Raw genomic sequence first — 25,582 nt, forward strand, 5'->3', positions numbered from 1 at the left:
AAGAATCCCAGTTTCACCAACCCACCCAGGCAGGGAGGTGGAGATGGAGGGATAAAAGAAGAGGCGGGGGGTAGGAGGGAGAGAGAGGGAGAGAGAGAGAGATAGAGAGAGATTGAATAAGTTTGTGTGTGTGTGTGTGTTTGTCTATGCATGCAGTACTTGTTGTGCATGCAGTGCACAGTTCTAACTCAATTTGCACACATTCTTGACTTGTTCACGTAAAACTGTTTACAAAAACACACAACAGACATTTAAAAAAAGTGCACTCAGTCTAGCCTGAATCAGCCCTCGGTGCCACGGACAGACAGGCCAACTATACACACCACTCCCACTCCCACCCCATCCTTAGATTCGATAATCACTCAGGCTCGCTCACGCGCTGTTTCTCTGTCTGTTTCTCCGTTTGAGGCACCGGTAGACATGTCCGTGTGTGAATGGGTGCTCTGTGTGAGAGGGTTTATTAAGCTGCTAAGTGACTGATTGACTGCTGAGTGCAGAGGACTCGTCAGGGCTGATGGACTGATGGTTGAGTTATGACTGGTGGGGGGGGGGGGGGGGGGGGGGGGGGGTGCCCCAGGGGGAACATCAGTTCTCCTCCATTCTGTTCTAGAACGCAGGAGAGGAGCGCTCCGTTCAGGGGTTCCATCTGTTGGGAATCTGCATGATGGGAGCAACGGGGGGGGGGGGGGTTGTACTTTGTGGTGCAAGAAAGTACTGGGGATCACAACATCAACCCCACAAAGCTGGGGACCGGTAAATATTGTTTCTGTGTGTTTGTGTGTTTGTGTGTGTGTGTGTGTGTGTGTGTGTGTGTGTGTGTGTGTGTACAACACAGCTGCCTCAGCCACAATGTGATTAAAAACAAAAAGCCAGAAAGACCACCTGGCTCCCGGTGTAGAGAACTTGGCAACACACAGAATGATGAAGAGCGGAGCCGCGATGCCAGACCGCTACCGGTGCCAGTGTGGTGCATCTCCTCCTCTCCACAGTCCTGCTCACCGGAGCCCCGTAGAGGCAGGGAGGCGTCGGGCTGGAATGCCGGAGAGATGCAGACAGACGTCCCCCCCCGCCCCTCACGCCCCTAACACACAACAGCTGCACAGCGCAGAGCCAACATCGCCTTTTTATAAAGGAGCCAGAGAATAGAGTCCATTAGAATTCCCCCTTTGATATCCCCGCGTGTTTTCCAACCATGTGTCTTCCGTTCCCTCTCTCTGCTCAGGACAGAGATGCTCTGAGAAACGTCAGCTATTTCCTCTACAGGAGGAGTTCACTGAAAGAGAGTGAACTTCGTTTGATGCTTTTGTCGTTTGAATTTGTTCAGAATGATCACATTGTTCATATTTATGTACATTTGAACTCGTGGAAAGTAGCGATGACTGTTTGGCTCTCACAAACACACACACAAAACGTTCTCCCGTAGGGAGTTATGATTCCCATATGTGCAGCTGTGGATTGTAGACATATGTGTGAACCTAGATGTGTGTGAGAGAGAGAGAGAGAGAGAGAGAGAGAGAGAGAGAGAGAGAGAGAGAGAGAGAGAGAGAGAGAGAGAGAGAGAGAGAGAGAGGGGGGGGGGAGAGAGAGAGACAGAGAGAGGGCAGAGAGAAGATGGGCATAAAGAGAGAAGGGCAGAGAGAGGGCAAATAACTCAAAACTCCCATACCTACTGGGAGAAATACAACAATGTGCAAACACAGCAGCTAGATTTGTGCGTTGCTGTGACAAGAAAAGGGCGTCCAATGCCGGAATACAACCACCATAAAGACCGTCAATCACACAAAAGATTCCTTCAGTACTGTACAGATTTCTTCTGATTCCTCCGTTTCATTGTTTTGCTTCTTTTATTTTATTTTAACACTGGCTTTGGCAATGTAAACATATGTTTCCCATGTCAATAAAGCCCCTTTGATTTGAAATTGAAATTGAGAGAGACAAGGAGAAAGAGGGACAGAGAGAGAGACAAGGGCAGAGAGAGGGACAACGAGAAAGAGGGACAGAGAGAGAGACAAGGGCAGAGAGAGGGACAAGGAGAAAGAGGGACAGAGAGGCATAGAGAGGGACAACGAGAAAGGGGGAGAAAGAGAGAGGGGGAGAAGGGGAGAAAGAGAGAGACAGAGACAGAGACAGAGACAGAGAGAGAGAGAGAGAGAGAGAGAGAGAGAGAGAGAGAGAGAGATATGGCATGCGCGGTGTTGTGTTCTGTTTTGCTGTCAGTGAGAGCTTTGCCATCTGTAGAGGGACAGGCGGCAGGCCACACCATGGGGTCAGGTAGCTTGACTGTCTGCCACATAGAAAGATTCCTCAACTGCCCCCCTTTAAACTTCACACCAGCTCACACACAGAGCAGCTGTGAACTCACTCAGCTGACTAACTCACCTACTGCACTTGGTTAAGGGGTGGGGGTTATACTGTGCTGTTTAACTCAAATAACTGAAACGATCTCCCTGAGTTAAAGAGTAATATACTGTAGCCTGACAACTATCTGTTGTTACACACCAAGTCCACCCAGCAAAACACTGCAAGCCTCCACTACTACCACCCTATGGTTTTCCTCCATGTCACCCACTCACACAGTCCCACAGCTCTGGGTGAGAGGGTGACAAGAGTTAGCACCTTCACGGCCACAGCTGGAATAAGAAACAAACAAACAACAACAACAACAACAACAACAACAGCTGTCAGTGTGTGTGTGTGTGTGTCAGTGCATGCATGCGTGTGTGTGTCAGTGTGGTCACGACGATGAGTTATGGTAGAGAGAGAGGAACATGCTGTTGATCTGGTGGGTCCTCTGGCAATATTACCTGTAAACTGAGAGCAATCTGACGAATGTACATCATGTTGAGGTCCTCCAATATCCACAGTTTCTCTTCCATGCTTGCGAATTTATCCATTGGCATCCTTTTTCAAAGACGTAGCCGCAATTTAATTTTTAAAAAGGTCCACTTTTAATAAGTTGACGATACAGTCGCAAATGTAAAGCGCTCGAAGTAACTCCAATCCAACGTGTGTGTACGCGGCGAGAAAGTGGGCTACATAATGACAGGTGAAAAAACAAAAGCAAAGTAGTTTGTAGTTCTGAAATAAATCCCCCGGGAGGTGGTTTGATAAAAAAAGAAGTATCCAAAACGATGCGTAAAAGGGATACTTATATGCATTCAAAACAAGTTCGTCTCCAAAGGCGCACGAACAGGCGCGCCTGTCCTGACAGGGGCAGAGAGAAAGTGCGCGTCTCTACTCTGACAGCACAGGGCTGAGGCTACAGTAAGAACCCTGTTCATAGAGATCCACACCGGGACTGGTTCACTGCGCGTATTCTCCTTCCCTACTGTTCCTCTCCAGCCAACAAAGGTCTCCTCAGACGCCCACAGTCAACCGCCTCGATGGCGGCAGCAGCAGTAGTAGTGGGGGGAGAGAATGGTCCTTTTCTGCGTGCGATGTTCCTCTTTGTGTCCCTGTGTCCCAATTGTGAACGCCGTCTGTCCGCTGTGTGTGACAACTGACAAGACCTCTCTCTCCACAAAAGGGCATCGCCTCCGCGGGAGTGATCGGCACAACTACTGCACTGTGTGCCCCCCCCCTCCCTCCCCTCTACACTCCCAACTCACCCGGGGAGGAGGCGCGGGACCTCGCGCTAAATTAACCCCTGGCTGCAACACACGCCTTTTTGATTGATTGATTGAAAACTTTATTAACAGATTGCAGAATGGGTACAATACAGTACAGCTCAATACACACAATTGTTAAGGGGATGCAGACCAGAGAAAGACTTTCGTCTTGTTTACATCAGGGTCCCCCATTTTCAATTCATCAGGACATATATGACATACATGACATACAGATAGTCAGTACTGCTACATCTAGCTACACTTCCTGCTTCAGCAAAGCAAGCTGCTTTTTACTGTCGCTCCGCTCCGCTGCTTTTGCCTATCGCTATTATAATGATTTCTTACAGCCCTTTCAACTTTAATTACTCTGTACGTTAACTCCCAATTCCTATGGTACTTCTCCAGAACTGTGAATCTTCTTATCTATTCAGATTTTTTACCACAGTCGAAAGGAGTAGCAAGATTCTCCGTGGGAGGAATAGCGAGCCGTCTTATCAGCTACACACTGACAAGGACTATGTCGGAAGGCAAGGATATTTATGAAAGACGAGGAAGGTTTTCCTTGTTATTTTGAGTTTTAACGAGACGGAAGACGACAGTGTGAGTAATAGCACAGCTCCAGGGCAACGGAACTGCCCCGTGCCACCATCACCACCACCACCATCACCACCACCACCACCATCATCATCATCATCACCACCACCACCACCACCAGCTAAGTACCTAGCTTAGCTTCAGCTTAGCCTAACCTGAAAAGAAATAAAGGAAGATGCCGGGACTCGGCTCTCCCACAGAATGTACTAATTGCTTGGAGATGAGAAAGAGGATTGTAGAGCTGGAGGCTCGGGTTTCTACCCTGTACCAAATACAGCAGGATGAGCAACTCATTGACTCTCTTTATGAAGCTACTACAAATATAGCCAACAATACCATGATTGAGAACTGGCCTTTGCTAGTAACTACAGAACAGCACCACCCAAAAGACGGTCCTTGGCACAACCAAGGAGCTAGACCAAAGCAGTGGATCACCGACAAGGATAAAAGGAGAAATAAACGATCCAGGACCTCACCCCCGGTACCGCCAGGAAATAGTTTCAACCTACTCTCGGAAACACGCATATCAACACCCAAGGCAAAGAGACATAGAAGCGTAGCTAACAACGCTAACGAAGAAAACAGCGAGCGTAACGGAGCTCACGCTAACGACGCTAATAGCAAGAATACCGGAGCTCACGCTAACACTAGCGAAGCAAACAGCTGGCATGCCGGAGCTCACGCTAATGCTAACGAAGCACACGCTAACGACGAGACGACGAGGAAAACAGAGCCACTAGCGACACGGCTGGCAAACACGACCCAGACCGAGCGAACGGCTAACAGCGAAGAGACTATCATGCGCCGAGAACGTCGCGGTAGCCAACGCCGAAGGTACGGGACCAGCGTTAACATGAAGGCTAACGAGGCTCCACCAAGGCCACAGGACTGTGGAAAGAACCAGCAGACTAGGCCTAGCCCAAAAACAAACGGCCCCAAAACTGTTGGAAAGAAAAATGCTAACCTCACACAGAAAATAGACTGCATACTGATTGGAGATTCCATAACAAGGTATGTGGAGATGGCAAACACAGAAAATATCTGTCTAGACAATACAACTGTGAAAGAGCTAGCCGAAAAACTTCCAACACTAATCAGACAAGGAATAACAAAAATTGTCATTCACTCTGGATCGTTTGACATCCTGCGAAAGAAGACTGGCACAGAGACTTTGAAAGACGATTTCACACGTTTAATGAACACACTAGACAAACATCAGTCTGTGTACACAAACACTGATGTGTCCATCAGTGGACCAATTGCATGCTTTCGCAGAGGACAGGAAGCATTCAGTCGACTCCTAAATTTTAATTCATGGTTAGGGGCTGCATGTCTCGTACACGGCCTGAAATTCATTGACAACTTCAATGTTTTCTGGAATAACCCAGAACGTTTTCAAAGAAATGGCTTTTTCCCAAATCGCTTAGGTTCAAAGCTCCTATCAGCAAACATGCGTCATGCCTTGATGGCCTCCAAGAATATTAAGCTCACACCAGCACGAGAGATAGTCATGAAGGACACAATCTCACCACGAAGTACAGCACAAGACGTCCCATCCCCGTCCCCCCCCCCCATATCACACAAGGCCATCTCGTCTGATCAAATGTCCCCGAAAGCACAGTGCAGTCAGTACGGTACAGTATAGCACAATTACCATGCCATCTCTAAAAACATACAAGTAATCATAACTAGCCAATGGCATGGTGAAAAATATACGCCACCAATGCGTTTACCTGCTATTAACCTCAGGGCCATCACGGTCAAACCAAAGCAGACCTCCTCTAAAGAAGTCCAACAAATAAAATTAGCTTTCCTAAATGTCAGATCACTGAATAATAAAACATTCTTAGTAAATGATCTGATTAAAGAAAATAACTTAGATTGCATCTGCCTAGTAGAGACATGGCTAAATAATGACACAGCTACATCAATAATGATAGAAGCTTGTCCACCAGACTATAACTTTTTTCAAATACCCAGAAAAAATAAAAGGGGCGGAGGAGTTGCAGCAATCTTCTCCTCAAAACTCTTGTTTAGAATCACAGAACTAGGCGAGTTCATGTCAATGGAATATCTTGCCATTGAACTAAAAACAGAATCAACTATTATTGTCACAATATACCGCCCGCCTAGACACTCACCAATATTTATACAGGAGCTCTCTGAACTGATCTCACTATGTGTTACCGGATATGATAAGGTGATCCTAAATGGAGACCTGAACATCCATTTTAATAAGAAAACAGACTCCAAAACTATGGAACTAAAAAATCTACTGGATAGCTTTGACCTAATACAGCATATAACAAATGCAACTCACCGGCTTGGGAATACACTAGACTTAGTTATAACAACAACTGGGCTAAGCATAACAAATATCTCAATAACTGAATTACCTCTCTCCGACCATCACTGTATATTTTTTGATACTCAAATAACCCTTACTAAAACAAAAAAAGAAATCATAGTTAAAAAGAGGCTCCTAAACGACAAAGCTGAATCAAAGTTCATTGATCTTATCAGACTACATGAACCACACAATCATGACAGCTCTCTAAATGAAATGGTAGAAAATCTCAATGATGCAATGTCATCTATATTAAATTCTGTCGCCCCATTAAAAACGAAAAAGAAGAAAACTAGAGCCTCGCCCTGGTTAAACTATAATACGGTCAACAAAGAAAAAAGGAAATGTCGTGCAGCGGAGCGAAAATGGAGAAAAACAAAAACCACCATATGCTGTGATATATACAAAGATGCTTTAACTGCTTATAATAAAACCATCCGCTTAGCAAGGAAAGATTACTTCTCTAAAATCATTACAGAAAATGCTGGAAACTCCAGAATCCTCTTTTCCACTATTAATGTACTACTCAACACTGCCCCTACACCTCCTCAGTCATCAACGGTTAAGTGTGAAGAACTTGCACTATTCTTTAACAACAAAATAACCTTGATCAGGGCCAGCATTACTCATGATGGAAATAAAGTTGATTGCGGCAAACCGTGCAATGTAACCATGAGAAGTTTCACATGCATCACATTAGATGTACTCTGCAAAACTGTCTCAGAATGTAACTCCTCCACCTCAGACATTGACCCTATACCTACAGCTTTCTTCAAACGGGTATTTAATAGTGTTTCAAGCCCTGTGCTAGATATCATAAACACTTCCCTTAGGACTGGTATTTTCCCGGATGCCTTTAAAACAGCAGTTGTAAAGCCATTACTAAAAAAACCTAACTTGGATAGTAATGAAATGGCAAATTATCGTCCAATATCCAACCTACCATTCATTAGTAAAGTACTTGAAAAGATAGTTTCAGTTCAAATAAATTCCTTTCTTGAAGAAAACAACATCTTAGAAGAATTTCAGTCAGGATTCAGAAAATATCATAGCACTGAAACTGCCCTCACCAAAATAATCAGTGACCTCAGACTAAACTCTGACGAGAATAAGATCTCCATCCTTATCCTGTTGGATCTCAGTGCAGCATTTGATACAATCGATCATGATATTCTAATCGATCGTCTTGAAAACCATGTCGGTTTCTCAGACCATGTGCTGGGCTGGTTTAAAACATACATCAGAGGGAGGAAATTCTATGTTAAACTAGGAGATCACATGTCTGATATATACGACAACAACTATGGAGTTGCACAAGGGAGTTGCTTAGGTCCTTTACTCTTCTCCCTTTACATGTTACCGCTGGGTGATATCATCAGAGAACATAATGTAGATTTCCATAGCTATGCGGATGATACACAACTGTACATATCTGCTGAACCAAATGATACAGCGATTAGCTCCATTACAGACTGCTTACTGTCAATAAATAAATGGATGAGTAAGAACTTCCTGAAACTAAACGAGAACAAAACTGAAATTCTAATTATCGGCTCCAAAACTAAAAAAGAAACATTAATAAAGAACCTGGGGGGACTAACCCCTTGGATCAAATCTGAGGTCACTAGTCTTGGGGTTATCATAGATTCAGAACTGAACTTCAATTCTCATATTAGCAAAGTGACGAAAACATCGTTCTTCCATCTCAGAAATATAGCAAAAGTACGACCATTTATTAATCAGAACGATGCTGAGAAGCTAATTCATGCATTCATATCTAGCCGGTTAGACTACTGTAATGCACTTTTCACAGGTCTCCCCAAGAAAACCACAGAGAGGCTTCAGCTAATCCAAAACTCTGCAGCCCGACTGCTAACTAGAACCAAAAGGAGAGAGCACATTAGTCCAGTCCTAGCCGCTTTACACTGGCTTCCCGTAACATTTAGAATTGACTTTAAGGTCCTTCTCCTTACATACAAAGCTCTAAATGGACAGGGACCTAGCTACATCGCCAACACTCTAATAAATTACACACCAGCAAGAACACTGCGATCATCAGCTGCTGGACTACTAGAGGCTCCCAGAAGCAGTCAAAAGAGGATCGGTAATGCAGCCTTTATCAACTATGCCCCAAAACTATGGAACAAACTACCCCAAAACATCAGGGAAGCCAACTCGCTAGACATCTTTAAAAGACAGCTTAAAACCTATCTCTTTGCTCAGGCATTTCACTGATAGTTATCTGCTACCACCTAGTGGCAAGAGGAAACATCAGGGATATCCTGACACAACTTGTATTTATTCTTACCCTGCCTACTCTTTTACACTGCCTATCAAACTCATGTGTCGGTTACTTCTTACTGATGACTATTTTTAAACTGAATCATTTTAAACTATTCTTATTTATTGCTAGATCCAAATGTGAAACACTGCGGGTTGTGACGCACACACACACAGTCACACACACACAGTCACACACACACACACACAATCACACACAAACACACACACACACCGACATACACACATACACACACACACACAGACACACACACCGACATACACACACACACACACACACACACACACACACACACACAGTCACACACAGACACACACACACCGAGTTGTAGTAGCGTTGTAGTTGTAGATCTAGGTTAACTGTGTCCTGGTAGAGTAGTAGTAGATCTAGGTTAACTGTGTCCTGGAGTGGTAGTTGTAGAGTAGATCTAGGTTAACTGTGTCCTGGAGTAGAGTAGTAGTAGTTGTAGCGTTGTAGTTGTAGATCTAGGTTAACTGTGTCCTGGTAGTTGTAGAGTAGTAGTAGATCTAGGTTAACTGTGTCCTGGTAGAGTAGTAGTAGTTGTAGTTGTAGTTGAGTAGATCTAGGTTAACCGTTGTTCCTGGAGTGTAGTAGTAGATCTAGGTTAACTGTGTCCTGGTAGAGTAGTAGTAGTTGTAGCGTTGTAGTTGTAGATCTAGGTTAACTGTGTCCTGGTAGTTGTAGAGTAGTAGTAGCTGTAGTAGTAGTAGATCTAGGTTAACTATGTCCTGGAGTGGTAGTTGTAGAGTAGAGTAGATCTAGGTTAACTGTGTCCTGGAGTGGTAGCTGTAGAGTAGTAGTAGCTGAAGTACAACCACACACACACACACACACAACACAATAAACACACATACACACTAAACAACGATGCATACAGGATTATTTATGACTATTTTTAAACTGAATCATTTTATTCTTATTATTTGCTAGATCCAAATGTGAAACACTGTGATTATTTGTTCATGAACTACAGGAGTATTACTGAATAGAGAGCCTATTAAGATGCTAGATCCTAATGTGAAACACTGTGATTTGCCATATCTTGCTATGCTCGCTCATGCCTGTATTTTTTATGTCCGTTCTATTTTATAATCTTTTGACTATTTTTAAACTGAATCATTTTAAACTATTTTTACTATTTGTGTTACTGAAAACTGTAAGCGGAGAGCCTATTGGGATGCTAGATCCTAATGTGAAACACTGTGATTCTACCCGTCTATCTTTTATGCTCGCTTATGCCTGTATTTTTTACTGTTGTGAAGCACTTTGAACTGCAACCTCTGTATGAAAAGTGCTATACAAATAAAGTTATTATTATCTATACATTTATGACATACCAGATTTGCAAATACAGTACTGTTTGTGATACAGAAGGAGTCAAGAAAAGGGAGTATATACATTTGACGTAGAAACTGTACATTGGATTGGAGGAGGTTGGGTGGGGGGGGGGGGGGGGTGGGGTACATTGGGATATTGACAACCATACTGGGTAATTTACATTGGAGGTGGTTGGGGGGGGGGGGGGAGAAACACTGTATAAACAAGCAAAACTGTACAATTGAGGGGGGGGGGGCACTGTACAAACAAGCAAAATTGTACATTGGACTATTGACAAAACCATACTAGGTAAATGACTGTACATTGGAGGGGGTTGGGTTAGGATATTTACAGGGGCCAGTTTTGAATTGCAGTCTCCCGTAGGTGTCCCTTGAGAGAGGTTTTGAAGGTGGGTAGTGATCTACATTCCTTTACAGCTTTGGGTAGGGCGTTCCACATTGATGTGGCATAATTGCGAAACGTGTTTAGTCCCTTATTTGAGCCGAATCTGGGTTTAACATGATTTGTGGAGCTCCCTCTGGTGTTGTGATCGTGGTATTCACTGACCTTTGGGAAGTATTTTGACATGTACATGGGTACCTTGGTCGTGTAGTGTATCTTGTAGACCAGGCCCATTTCAAGTTGCTGTACTCTGTCGTCTACTCTAAGCCATCCTAGGTTGTCAAAGTGGGCAGGGGTGAGGTGGGTTCTAGGAGTAAGGTCAAGCAGTAGTCTGACCAGTTTGTTTTGAGATGTTTGTAATTTTGTTTTTAGCGCCTTTGAGGTGCTTTGGTACCATGAGGTGCAAGCATAGTCGTATGTACCCTTGAATGAGTGCTCCTGCCAGAGTCTTCAGGGTATTCTTGTTTACCAGAAAGGAGATCCGGTACAAGAATCGAGTTCGTTGGTTGACTTTTTTTATTACATTGGATGCCATTTTGTCACAGGAGAGATTAGCCTCTAGGATGGAACCCAGGTAGGTAATTTCATCTTTCCTTGTGACAATATTGTCACCCACTGTAACTGAGAAGCCGTCGGTCTTGCTGAGTTTGTTATTTGAACCGAAGAGAATGGACTCTGTTTTGATAGTTTGTTATCAGCGAGCCATATGCAGATTCTGCCTAGTTCCCAGCTGAGGGTTTTTTCAACCTGTAACTTGTTCTTGTCAGAGACCAGCAGGGCTGAGTCGTCCGCAAACAGGAACAAGTTGCAGTCACAAGCTGACGACATGTCATTTGCATAAATTAGGAACAGTAGCGGTCCTAGTATGCTTCCTTGTGGAACACCACAGCTCACTGTGAGGGGGGGGGGGGGGGGTAGGGTACCGTTTACCTCCACCATCTGTTCCCTCCCCTCAAGGTAGGATTGCATCCAGCTCACTGATAGACTATCAAAACCAATTGCTTTTAGCTTGTCAATCAGAATAGAGTGATTTACTGTGTCGAAGGCCTTTTGTAGGTCCAGCATGACAATGCCGCAGTATTTGCCCGCGTCCACCTCTTGTTTGATGTGGTCATTCAAATAGAGAAGGCATGTGTCAGTGGAGTGGGATGTTCTGAAGCCAGATTGGAATTCGTAGATTAGATTTTTTTCCGCTAGGTACTTTTCGACCTGTTCGTAGACAATTTTTTCCATGACTTTCGAGATGGAGGTGAGAATAGAAACAGGGCGGTAGTTGCCTGGGTCTAATTTGCTGCCCTTTTTGTGCAGAGGGGTCACCCTCGCAATTTTGAAGTCCTTGGGGACGTGTCCCTGTTTTATGGAGAGGTTTATTATGTGTGTGATGATTGGGGTGATAGCGGCTGCTGAGTCTCTGAGGAATTTGGAGGGGATGTTGTCATGGCCAGTGGCCTTGTTAGGTTGGAGGGCGCTCAGTTTATTGAGTACCTCATCTGTTGTTACCATTTCCAGCTTACTGCCTCTGGCAGTAATGCAAAAATAAAATAGGAGAGATTACTGTAGCAGCCTCCACGCCCTTTAAAATAAATAAACAAACACCATCAAAGAGGCATGTGGTGTGGAGGGTGGGTAAAATGAAAAGCTTTGTTCTTTTCATTGACTTGATAATAAATGGTAGAATTATAACTAAGCATGTCAAATGGCGCTGCTTATCAGGAAAGCAAGACCAAAAAACAACCCCCAGGCAGAAGATTAATATATAGCCCTGTCTAAAACCTTAATAATCGCAGCTATTTGTCATTTCACCGTTGCTAAATTGAAAATATGGAAATGTTTTGTGGATAACAGTTAGATAAGCATTAATGGGTGACATGGCCAATTCAAATGCATATTTAATAATACAAGTCCCCATGTCACTAAGTCCTATCAATCTTTCATTTCTCAGCCTCAATCAATTATTCATTGAAGATTATTCAGGCATATTTTACCATTTAAAATTGAGCCTCATCAAAAGGACGCAGCATATTTTATTGCCATTATACAGCACAAGTACAGTACAACAAAAATAAGTTTTCCAACGAGAGTGTAAATGTAAGGTAAGAATAAATATATATACAGTATGTACAGCATTATTGTACATGTTATCATACAGAGTTATATGCAGGTGTATAAGTAGGTATATAGAAGGATTATATGGTATATTCAGACATATATATATATATACTGTAGTGTGTATATATATATGCGGTAAATATATAAATGTGTATATACGGTATATACAGCACTATTGATGTATGCTATAATACAGAGTTGTATGGGTAGTGTTGTGAAGGGCCAGATTAACACTGAGAATCTACGTTTTATTATTTTATATAACTTGTATATTATTTATATATATAAGCTATATCCATTTAAGCCTCCGTTTGAATCATAGCATTATTCGCTTTCCTCATTGGACAACGCCCTTGGCACTGGCGGAGCCAACAGTCGCGCCCCCCAGACAAGTTCAAAGACGAGTTCGGACAAGTTGAGACATGCCCTTGGCCAGCGCATTGATTCCGGACAAGAGATTCGGTTGCGCCCTAGAAAGCACTCTAAGTATATATTGTGGAAGGCGCAAGCAGCAGCAGTTCGACCTAACCTAACGTGAAGTGAAGCGTGAACCTAGTAACTAGTGTGAACCTTAGCAAGTGTGTGTGGACTTAACGTAATTAGTATCAGAACACGAGGTGAACCTAGCAGCAGAACTATTGGACATGTGAGCAGTGGAACCTACCGCGGTGTATCGTTACGGATAACTAGTAGCTCCTTAGATACGACCTTGATATTGTAGAACCATTGTTGGTGGATTATAGTGAATTGTGGAAACGTAGTACCGTGGAGAAGAGCATTGTTAATACCATTGTCGTTTGGATTTAACTACCCTGAAGATCTGCATCGGGCTAGCTTCGAGGACAGAACGGAAAGAGAACGTCTCCAAGCGCAACAACAGAGTGAGCGCGAACATTCTAGACTGGAAAGAGAACGTCTCCAAGCGCAACAAGAGAGTGAGAGTAAACATTTTAGACTGGAAGAGAGGCGCCTCCAGGCTGAAGAAAACATGGAGCGAGACTGCGCCAATGCACAACGCGAGGCACAGCGCGACGCAGCCAATGCCCAGCACGAGGCGGAACGAGACCGTCTGCAGGCGCAAATGATGGAGCAAGCGCTCCAGAGGGCGACTCCCCACTCCTCCACCCGGAGCTCCCGGAGATCATCACGACAAGGGTCAAGGGCACCTTCCCCTCCCCGACCAATCTACACGGGACCCAGCCAACGGGAAGAACCTGCTTACGTCGCCGAGAAACTAACCAATCGACTACAAAGCCTAGCGGAGGACGAGGGAGGACATAAAGCCCACACGCACGAACCCATCTCGGACCAGGAGGAACAGTACAGCCCCGATCTCAGCCCCGACACGCTGCATTACGAACCCCCAACCCGTTCTAGGGGTGAGTTTAATCAACAGTCAGCACCGAGGAGCAGTACCTGGGGGCCCGGCCTCTGGTTCCCACCCAGCACGAACCCACGACCCCACGTACGGGGAGACTCGCCAAGGAGGCCAATCCCCCTACGCGCATCAGTGTCACAGCCATCCATGGCATCTTACATTGGGACACCCACATTCCCAGACTTTACACGTGAAGACAGAGCGCAGTATACCGAACTGCGCATGTGTTTAGAGACCATTATGTCCGGAGTACAGGACGAGTCCTACAAATATGCCATCCTCCTCAAGCACCTCAAAGTACCCAGAGCGCACAACATAGCGCTGGCATACTCTAACTCAAAGACTCCCTACTCTGATGCCCTGGTGGCCCTTGACGCGCGTTACGGACGTACATGGGACTATGTCATTCAGGAGATACGGGAGATTGAAAGTCTCCCCCCAGCTAAAGACAATCGCGCCCTGGATGACCTATCCATTAAAGTACAATCCCTGGTAGGGATGCTCGGGTCACAAAGAGAGAAGGGGATGTACGAGTTGTACGCCAACTCCAACGTGGAGTGGATATTAGAGAAGCTCCCCCCAGCCCGCCAAGCACGTTTTCGGCAGTAAAGAGATCACCGTGACCCCCACGGCCCAGAACAATCACTCCTAGACCTTGCTGACTTCCTAGCCAGAGAGGTCAGCAGCCTACGGATCGACACCTTCGCGTGGGGCGGCTCTAACACTAAAGATGGACCGAGAAGGTTTAAAGACAACAGCAGCCCCGTCACCGTGATGCACCAGGCCGAGTCGGTGCCGCGACAAAAGAGCCATAACCCCCCCCCCCGCTAAGGGAAAATGGAAGATCGCATGCCAATATTGCGACAACGAACACTGGCTGTCACAATGCAACGCATTTAAGAAATTGACCGCCGAAGACGTGAGTCAGTGGATTAAAGCGAACCGCCGCTGCTTCCGCTGCGCGCGCAGCCACATGGCAGCTGAGTGCCGCCTCAAGAAAAGGTGCGGCAAGTGTGACGGCGCCCACCTAGAAGTCCTACACGAGAGCAACAAACGGAGACCCGCCCCACAAAGCAGCTCGAGAGCAGAAGTACTCTACATAGACCCTGCGAAGAGCGGGAGCTCCAGAGTGCTCCTCAAGGTGGTCCGAGTGCTCCTCAGCTACGGGGACAAGGTACTCGACACCTACGCCGTCCTCGACGACGGGTCGGAGAAGACTCTCCTCCTCGCTTCCGCCGCGACCCAGTTGGGCCTGCGGGGTCCAGAGGAAACAATGACAATCCGTACCATTCGTCGAGACTTAAAGACAATAAAGGGTGAAAACGTCTCGTTCACCATAGCAGCGATCGAGCAGCCCGAGAAGCGGTACAGCATCAACAAGGCGTTCACAAGCCACGACATAGGTCTGTCACGCTATGACTACCCCATCCCACAGCTGATGGAGAAGTACGCACACCTACGCCGACTGCCCATACCGCCCATCGACGGCGCCACACCGACCCTGCTCATAGGCTCCGACCACGCAGACCTCATCGTCCCAACGGATGCGGTCCACATCGGGCCCAGAGGCTGCCCAGCCGCGGTTAAGACCCGACTGGGCTGGATGCTCCAAGGCCCTCTCTCCGGGCCTTCCAACCGACCAACGTCCACACGCTGCCTTTACACCAAGGTGAGCGACCAAGACACTACCCTCTTGCAGCACGTTGAGAGACTATGGACATTAGACTCGCTGCCATTCAAGAACGAACGTAAACTGGTTCGCTCCAAGGAGGACAAGTACGCCATAGCTCTTCTCGAGCAGAAGACATAGCTCTTCTCGAGCAGAAGACTAAGAGGGTCGATGTCGACGGAGTGCTACGATACGCGACTCCACTCTTGAGGCGGGAAGGGATGCCCACCCTGCACGCATCAAAGGAAGTGACACAACGCTATCTACAGAACACCGAGCGGCGTCTCGCCAAAGACCCCCCTCAAGCAACGATATATCGCGCCGAGATCGAAAAGCTGATCACGGCTGGCCATATAAAGAAAATCGACGACCAAGAGGCAGACCAGACGACTGAGTCCTGGTACGTGCCCCACCACAAGGTCCACCACAACGGAAAGAACCGCATCGTATTCAACTGCAGTTATCAGATTGGACTACAGAACCTGAATAACTTGCTCCTGCCCGGCCCGACACTCGGCCCCTCCCTCCTCGGCGTACTGCTACGTTTCCGCCAGGACAAAGTGGCCATCAGCGGCGACATCAAGGGAATGTTCCTACAAGTGCGACTGATGGAGGAAGACAAGCCCCTGCTGCGGTTCCTGTGGAGAGAGAGGCTGCAGACAGGGGGGTTACTGTTGAGGTCTTTGGTTTCCACAAGGTCACCAAGTTTGGAGAGGAGTTTGATGCAAGATACAAGATACTTTAATGCCACACAACTATGGTTGGTGGTAATCGTTTGCGGTACAGCATGTTATTTAAGCACTGGGACATTAACATGGAACATCAAACGCCCCCTCCCACTCCCCACAATAAATACATACAGGACAGTCACATATAACAAGTGTCAGTTAGTGTCAGTTCAATTCAGTTCATGTTCACTTCAGTTCGGATGCTTGCCCGTCTGTGTTTGGATGATGGTGTTGAATGCCGTGCACCAAGTTTTGTTTATATAAATGCACAAACCTCCACCTCTGGTTTTTCAGCTGTTCTGTCCACCCTGTGCAGTGTGGGGCCTGGTAACTCAATAGCACTGTCATGAATCTTGCTATTATAAATCATAAGTTTCAAGTTTGTTTATTATTTGTCACATATAAAATACATGTACTTTACGGTGAAATGCTTGGTTCTGTATGAGCCCCTGAGAGTGTGCTTCATACAGTAAAAAAGTAAGTAAAAGAGGAATATACAATATACAATCTAAAGTACAACCTAAGTACAATCAAAGTACAATGAGTAAAAATGAGTAAGTGAGGTACAAATGCAGACAATGAGGTACAAAACGTTAAGGTAAGGTGCAAATGCAAATGAGGTATGAATGTAGTGCAAATCTCTTTAATAAATAGATAAATATAATGTAGTGTTAAAGTGTCTAAAGTGAGTGTTAAGGTGAGTGTTTTTTTAAAGTGAGTGTGTGCATGTGGATGTGTGTGCAATGAGTGTAGATGGATGGGTTGATGCTACATGGAGTCATTGAGCATCCTGATGGCCTGGGGATAGAAGCTCCTTCTGACGGGCCTTTCTCACTCACCATTCGGCGTCGAATCAGCGCCAGGTCGAACCAGAAAAGGGTGTGTCCGTCTGAGTGAGAACGCTCCCCCCCGTCCCCGCTGATTCGTCCCCGGGGGCGCTGAACCTGGACCGATGAAATAGGTGGTCTCGGGTGCGGGCCAGTGGGAGCGGGGGGCGTGACACACACATTGTCGTTACTGTAATGCTTTCATGCTTGCTTGAATTTTGGGCAGATAAAACCACACAGCAACAACTAGACAATATCCACAAAAACGATATTTTTTTTATCCACTTTTTCTCCCATTTTTTCTATTTTTTTTCTCCCATCCCAATTTTCATATCGTCCAATTCAACCCTCCCCTGTCTTCGAACGTTGTTTCTTGCCTCCCACAAGCCGGCTGCAATGTGGACTAAGTCATAGATAGCACGAGTCCCCTCCGATACTCGAGGTAACAGCCGTCGCATCTTTTCACCTGCGCGGCTCGATCTTTCAGCGTCGGGGGTCTGGGCTTTGGAGGGGGCTCGCCCCCGTTGCTTCTTGATTCTACTGCACAGGCGCACCAACCGACCTGTAGGAGTCGCTGTCCACAACGCCTGATCCTCACCCTTCAGTTTCCCTCCCCGTAATACGGCCAATGTGTATTACTGTGGACGACCAGCTAAACTGAAAGCAATGTGGAGAGCGGGGCTCGAACAGGACCAGTGGTGCCCAACCAGTCGGCCGTGGTCGACCAGTAGATCAATGACATGCAATATAATTGCCACGAGCGATGGGATAATGGGGAGCATGTCTATGTCCCAGATAATGTTAGCTGCTGAACAGGCTAAGCTAACTAGCGTTAGCCGTTAGCTTAGCGTTTGCCATTGCTATGTCTACTATACTTTCTTGTTCGAATGCATTTATTTCTATAGACCAGTGGTGCCCAACCAGTCGGCCGTGATCGACCGGTAGATCAATGACATGCAATATAATTGATGCGAGCAATGTTACTAGTAATAGGCTAAGCTAACTAGCATTAGCCGTTAGCTTAGCGTTAGCCCTGGGAAACGCTCAAAAGCGGACTCTACAACACCATCCATTCGTGAGAAAAGGGGGTGGGTTATATTGACAAGGCTTGACAACAGAGGTTCAAATATAACTTCATATTTATTGGTTATTTGTTTATTTTATATCAGCATCCAGTCTCCACCGCCGTGTTAACATCTTCCTGTGTTTACATTTTCGAGCGTGACATCATCGCCTACGGCAAGCGTACACGCTCAAAACGCAAACCGTAAACAGAACCCGGAGCGAACCAAGACTGAAGTGTGTACACAAACTAGAGGGGGGAGAGGGAGGGGGGAAGTTCGCACCCTAACCCGGAATGAGGACGGTACGGACCGGAACGGACCCGAATGGTGAGTGAGAAAGCACCCTGAGTCTCTCTGTACTGGCCATGAGACTCTGGTAGTGCTTGCTTGACTGCAGCAGTGCAACGAGGCAGTTGTTTGGGTGACTATAGTCTTTGAGTATTCTCTTAGCCTTGGCCCTGCAACGCTTGTTATAAATGTCCTGGAGGCGTGTACCACTTCCACAACGGATTTGATTTCCGGGGTTGGCCTGATTGGCCGCGACGGCCACGTGACACGCCGTGGCACGCCCCCGCGGCAGCCGCAGCGGCAAGCGCGCTGCTGTTGGAGTTCACTTCGCCTTTCACATCGCTGCTGTTATGAGAGAGCGTAGATTTCGCTGTGTATCATTTAATCATTTATCATTTGAAAGGCATACATTGTTGTCATACAGAAGTACAGAATACTTTTATCCAAAATGCTTCTTACTGTTACTGTTAGAGACTGTGCTAGACAAATGAATTACTAATTCGGTCAGAAATAGCGTAACTAATAATGTTAGTAAGCACTGCTTATAGGGCTGGGCGATATGGCCTAAATATGATATCACGATATTTTCTGACCTTTCGGCGATACACGATACACATCACGATGTTTTTCTTTTTTACCCCAAACAATTCATTATGAGGCTTACCAAGACAGTATTTGAGTTTGCAAGCTAACATTAAAGACAAAATACCCATGCATTTAGCATTTTTATATTATATATTAGATTTAGATTATTAGATTATATATTGCATATATTTAGCAACGAGATATTATATGATTTAGATATGAAATATGATGAATTGAAAATGGGGGACCCTGATGTAAACAAGACTAAAGTCTTTCTCTGGTCTGCATCCCCTTAACAATTGTATGTATTGAGCTGTACTGTACCCATTCTGCAATATGTTAATAAAGTTTTAAATCAATCAATCAATAGCATTTTAGCATTTTTATGAAACTACTGTATATATGTATGTCTCTAAATGTTTTGATGAACTGAAAATGGAGGACCCTTATGTAAAAAGGCCGAAAGTCTTTTTCTGGTCTTCATCCTCCTGTACTGTATTGTACCCATTCTGCAACCTTTTAATAAAGTTTTCATTCGTTCATTCTGACGGAAACATAATAATTTTGATTGACAGTCGAGTCTGCCAATTACGTCACAGCGCTTGCACCCGCCCTGCTGTTCTTAGCACCAATCGGCAAGCGCTATTAGTTTTTGACTTCCTGAATGTCCTGTGTGCTGAACATCAACAAAGCTACTAACGTTAGCTCCCCGCGGCTGTCGAGTAGGAGACCAGTGCTCCACAGGATGACTAAATGAGGCATAATGATTTTACTACAACAAATGTTATAATAAAAGCCTTTCCATACATCTGTCTGATTGAAAACTTTATTAACAGACCGCGGAATGGGCATATCTCAGCACGGGCTGAGATATGAACGAGTAACGTGTGGACAGATTGACGCGACACAATCCTATCTTGGGCAAAACATCACGATATCCACGATACGTTGAAAAAGTGTATCGTTAATGAACTGTACCCGATATTTATATAATATCGTCATATCGCCCAGCCCTAACTGCTTATATGCTTATTATGTCTGCGGGGTACAGTAAACGTTTCTCCCGGTACATTCTGAAGAGCACACCGCTGTATGTTGGAGAACCAGCGGTCTTCCGCTCCTCCTCACTCGAGTGAGAGCAAAGCCGTGCGAGGGGGGCGGCACCTCGGCACAGCTCAGCCCTGTGTGACGCGAGCAGGAAGGAGGAGATGGGAGTCCTTCCAATCGGAATATGTTGTTTCTTTACACATATGTTGGATTATGAATATGTCTTTATAGCTACAAATGAATGACTAATTCGGTCAGAAAGCAGTAACACAACAGTTGCAATGTTGTGTTACTGCTTCTCGGCATAAGCCCCATAATAAGACCGTCACCAGAGCTCAGCGATGCCGCTCACGTGAGCATATTCTCCCCGCTGGTGATCGCAGCACGGAGGGTCGCGGACCGGCCTGGCAGCATAGCTATAAAGACATATTCATAATCCAACATATGTGTAAAGAAACAACATATTCCAGCCTGGCAGCATAGCTATAAAGACATATTCATAATCCAACATATGTGTAAAGAAACAACATATTCCGATTGGAAGGACTCCCATCTCCTCCTTCCTGCTCGCGTCTCACACAGGGCTGAGCTGTGCCGAGGTGCCGCACCCCTCGCACGGCTTTGCTCTCACTCGAGTGAGGAGGAGCGGAAGACCGCTGGTTCTCCAACATACAGCGGTGTGCTCTTCAGAATGTACCGGGAGAAACGTTTACTGTACCCCGCAGACATAATAAGCATATAAGCCATAGGTGTCAAACTCATGGCCCGCGGGCCAAATGTGGCCCGCCACGTCATTTGATGTGGCCCCCCAAGAGCTCTGGTAAAACATTTTTTTTTTTTTTTTTTAAACTTTAATCTTGGGTTAAAAAATAGCGGCGTTAAAATAATTGTGGGTTAATGCGTTAATAAAGCTTTAACTTTGACAGCCTTTGTTATTACACATTCTTACACATAGGCCTACATGTATGTTGAACATCTGAGGTATTGATTGATGAAGTAACAAAGGAAAAAAGCCAAAAGCACTTACTCCTCAGACATTCTTTGACAATTTTACAGCCCAAAATACAAAAAGGATCCAGGCGGAATAGGTAACAAAGGGTTGAAGAAATATTGTCTGAACTGTCAGATGCAAACTGGCTGTGTGACATAACCGAGCATCTCGCTCAATTGAATAAGAAGCTGTAGGGACGCAAACAAGTCCCACCCAAAACTTGACCAATATAGTTGTGAACTGAGACAACCCTTATTTTGTTATTTTTGAGTACAGTTACAGTTGTGTGTTCATGCAGACACATAATAGCAATTTCATTACGAATTGAAAATGGTGGACCCTGATGTAAACAAGTCGAAAGTCTTTCTCTGGTCTGCATCCCCTTAACAATTGTGTGTATTGAGCTGTACTGTACTGTACCCATTCTGCAATCTGTTAATTAAAGTTAATTAAACTATCTTCCATTAGTTGGATGTATGGCCTCTGCAAGGTTGTGTGCAGCCATTTGTTTTTGTAACATCTGCTACATCTGTCCCACATGTTCTTTGCAGCTCACAGTTGTTAGTTCTGCCCCTCTTGACTGTGACAAAAAGGTTTTGAACAAACTTAATGTCATAGCTTGTATTTGATGATCTTCTTCTTTGTTATTTACTTGAATGGTTTGATCATTGATTAATGGAGTAATATGGGGTTCTGATAAACTAAAATTATTTGTTAAAATAACATAAGCTAACATATATTTCTACATCTATGCAAATGCATATGCAATATGTATAACTTGAATAAGTAATAAATACAGAAACAACATGTTTAACAATATGTAAATGAGTAGCTACATTTATTTTACATTACATTAACATTTATACGGTCTTTGGCCCTTTGAGGGCAACCATAATGCTGATGTGGCCCTCTGTGAAAATGAGTTTGACACCCCTGATATAAGCAGTGCTTACTAACGTTATTAGTTACGCTATTTCTGACCGAATTAGTCATTCATTTGTCTAGCACAGTCTCTAACAGTAAGAAGCATTTTGGATAAAAGTATTCTGTACTTCTGTATGACAACAATGTATGCCTTTCAAATGTTAAATGATTAAATGATACACAGCTAAATCTACGCTCTCTCATCCTGCTTTCGCCAACGCGACAATATTATTAAACAGCAGCGATGTGAAAGGCGAAGTGAACTCCAGCAGCAGCGCGCTTGCCGCTGCGGCTGCCGCGGGGGCGTGCCACGGCGTGTCACGTGGCCGTCGCGGCCAATCAGGCCAACCCCGGAAATCAAATCCGTTGCGGAAGTGGTACACACGCGTCCTGGATAGTGGGAAGCCCACCTCCAACTGTGCGTCCGGCTGAACGGGCCACTCTCTGCAGTCTGCTGCGGTCGTGTGCGGTGCTATTCCCAAAACCAGGAGGTGATGTTACCAGTCAGGATGCCCTCTATTGTGCACGAGTAGAAGTTATCTTCTTCTCATTGGCTTCAATGGCTTCTCATTTAAAGTTGGGGCCAGACAAAAGATACACAAACGTAATGAATCTCAGAGGACTCCCCCTCCTTGTGATTCCATCCATCTGGTTGGTTCTCCTCTCCGGCGTGGCTGGAGCTGTGAGAACAAGGAGGATCCTGGAGTTCCCTCCACTTGAATCTGAGCCAGCCGTTCCACTGGCCTTCCCCGCGGTATAGCTCAGGATTTATGTTTGCTGTGTAGCTCCTCGAAATATACACGAGATGGAGAGACCCTTCATCCTCCTCTCTCCCACACCAGCATGCAGGTCTCTCTCTCTCCTGGACCTGACACAGCTGGATTTAAGAGTGGTTTTTTCCCCCGTTTTTTTTCTTTCAATTTCAATATTCACAGACAGTACTATAAACAAAACAAACAAACCAAAAAACTAACACGGGATGCTCGATATTGGCTTTTTTACCGATACTGATATACCGATATTGTCCAACTCTTAATTTCCGATACCGATATCAACCGATACCGATATATGCAGGGTCCCCCCCCCCCCCCCCCCCCGAAAAACTGATTAATTTCAGGTAATTAACATTACATATGTCTTGTTGTGGAATTAACATAACATTATGCATACTTTTGACAATAAATAAAATCATAATTTGTTCTTACTTGCTTGCCTGGGTAAATAAAGGTTATAGAAATGTAAAGAAATATATATTTTTTTGAAAACCGATACAGATATTTTCCGATATTCCAATATCGGCCGATAATATCGGTAGGCCGATAATATCGGACATCCCATAATAGACAGATAAACATGACACACACACAGCCTGTAATAGAGACTGTAAGCAGACTAAACACGGCATATACTATTTCCTTCTCCCAGCTACGTCCCCCTATGTACAAAACATAGACATTTGAGTGTGAGAGTGTGTGTCTGTGTGTTCTTCGCTGCGTGTGTGTGTGTGTGTGTGTGTGTGTGTGTGTGTGTGTCTCACGGTCTTCTCCTCATGGCGTGGGAGAGACCAACAAGCACAGGCCACAAGTCGACCTCTTCGACAGGAAACCGTCGTCATCTTGCGCACAACACTGAGGCACAGCGGGGCCAATAAATTAAAACACACATTCCTCTGGTATTCACAAACACAGACACATGCACACACACACACACACACACACACACATACATACATACATACATAGAGAGAGAGACACACACAAACATACAGAGAGAGAGACACACAGACACACACCGCTCCATCACACTTAAACACATGCCCTCCAGCGTCCCTTTACAAGGAGTGCCACGGAGAGAAGGACAAGGTAAACAGGGAGAGTGAAGGAACAGTAAAAGCTCTTTCAGCTCAGAGGGCAGCTGCAGGGCCAACAGTAGGCGGCCCCGCGCGGCAGGGTCATTTCCACAAGAAAAGCCTCCACCCTGCAAGTTTAAATGCCCCAGCTAATCTGTCTCAGACACCGACATACCGGTACACACACGGTAAGAGAAGAGATGTATTGTTCTGGAGGTGGGGAGGGAACGTGGAAAGCCAAATAGCTGAGGCCAACGCTCTGGAGCGACGGTGTTGGGTGTTCATGAAAATATTGTGGGGGGGCTCTGGGGTGTGTGTGTGTGTGTGTGCGTGCGTGCATGTGTGTGTATGTGTGCACATGTGTGAGTTTGTGTGCATGTTCCACCAGACAGACTCCACTGAAATTCAAGCGAACATGTTGAACTAGAAAAACACCCTGACAACAAGCCACTTGTCAAAACTTAAAGAGAAAACCTGCACACTGCCTTGAATTATGTCAAAACAGTGTCATGTCTCTGCTACTAATGGGAAATAATGCTCTATTAGATTGGATTAAAATGTATTGTCATTATTGTTAAGTCATTACAAAAAAGAAAAAAAAGAAAAGATGTATACAGCACAAGTACAGTACAACGAAAAGACGTTTGGCATCCAACCAGAGAGCAAACGTAACAGTAAAGTTCAATAGTAATATACAATGTGCAAGGTGATTAAACTGGGTATAAAATATATAAATTTGTACTACAGAGTGTAGTGCTAATCAGATGTATGTACAGAGTAATATTAATATGTACAGTGGAACAGGTATAAAGACAGTATGGTAGTAGTCACACTGGCCAGCAGTGTAATACATAGTTCTCTTCAGAAGGAGCCGTTATTGCAGGCGGCCTGTACTCCTCTCTTGGTATTCCATCCATGCCACAGACAGATGTGACTGTTTGACATTAATTAATCAAACAGAAATTTCTAGCCGCTGGCTATTTATGCAAATGACTGCAAAATCCTTTTTGAGTATAGGCCAGGGAAATTTTAACCTATTCCGTTCTGCACTGCAGGGCCAAGCTTAGGATAGTAGAGAGAGTAGAGTCACGTCACACTGTTCTGTGCACAGTGCTTACACTCCTGTCAATGGGACTGATAATGTTCTTGAATAAATTACACAGCAGTAGGGGTGGGATGATACATCGATCCAGATCGATACATCGATGTAATTATCAACAATCGAATCGGATCGATGCGATGTAATAAGATCGATTCATATCGATACTCTTATTTTGAAAATCCTGTGGCTAGTCTCATATCCGCCCAAGAACAACAGCAGTAGCTCCGTGTGTGTAGACGTTACAGCATAGCATTCTCCCTTTCTGTGTGTGTGTGTGCGCGCGTCTTTGGAAAGACCAGATGAGGTCAGAGGAGTTTGATGTTTAAATGTTATTTAAACATAAACAATATAATACATAATAAATGTAGGCCTATACATGATCATGCAACATCAACAAATTGTTGTAGGAACGGTTTGGGAGAGGGAGGTT

The 25,582-nt window shown here is 45.1% G+C and overlaps 1 protein-coding gene across 2 annotated transcripts in view; it reads right to left on the reverse strand.

Moving 5' to 3' along the window:
- rtkna (rhotekin a) overlaps positions 1 to 25,582 on the reverse strand; it is a 166,525-nt gene that overhangs the window by 87,630 nt on the left and 53,313 nt on the right. The window contains exon 1 of one of the 2 annotated variants that reach the window (XM_084323529.1): positions 2,805 to 3,491. The exons of the other annotated variant lie outside the window; for it this stretch is intronic. Within the exon in view, the coding sequence (XP_084179655.1) occupies positions 2,805 to 2,900 (96 nt within the window). The 5' untranslated portion in view covers positions 2,901 to 3,491. Of the gene's footprint in view, positions 1 to 2,804; positions 3,492 to 25,582 lie in introns of those variants that run through there. 2 annotated transcript variants of the gene reach the window in all.

Source organism: Notolepis coatsorum (genome assembly GCF_963971535.1).
Source record: "Notolepis coatsorum genome assembly, chromosome: 10".
Classification (NCBI taxonomy): Eukaryota; Metazoa; Chordata; class Actinopteri; order Aulopiformes; family Paralepididae; genus Notolepis; species Notolepis coatsorum.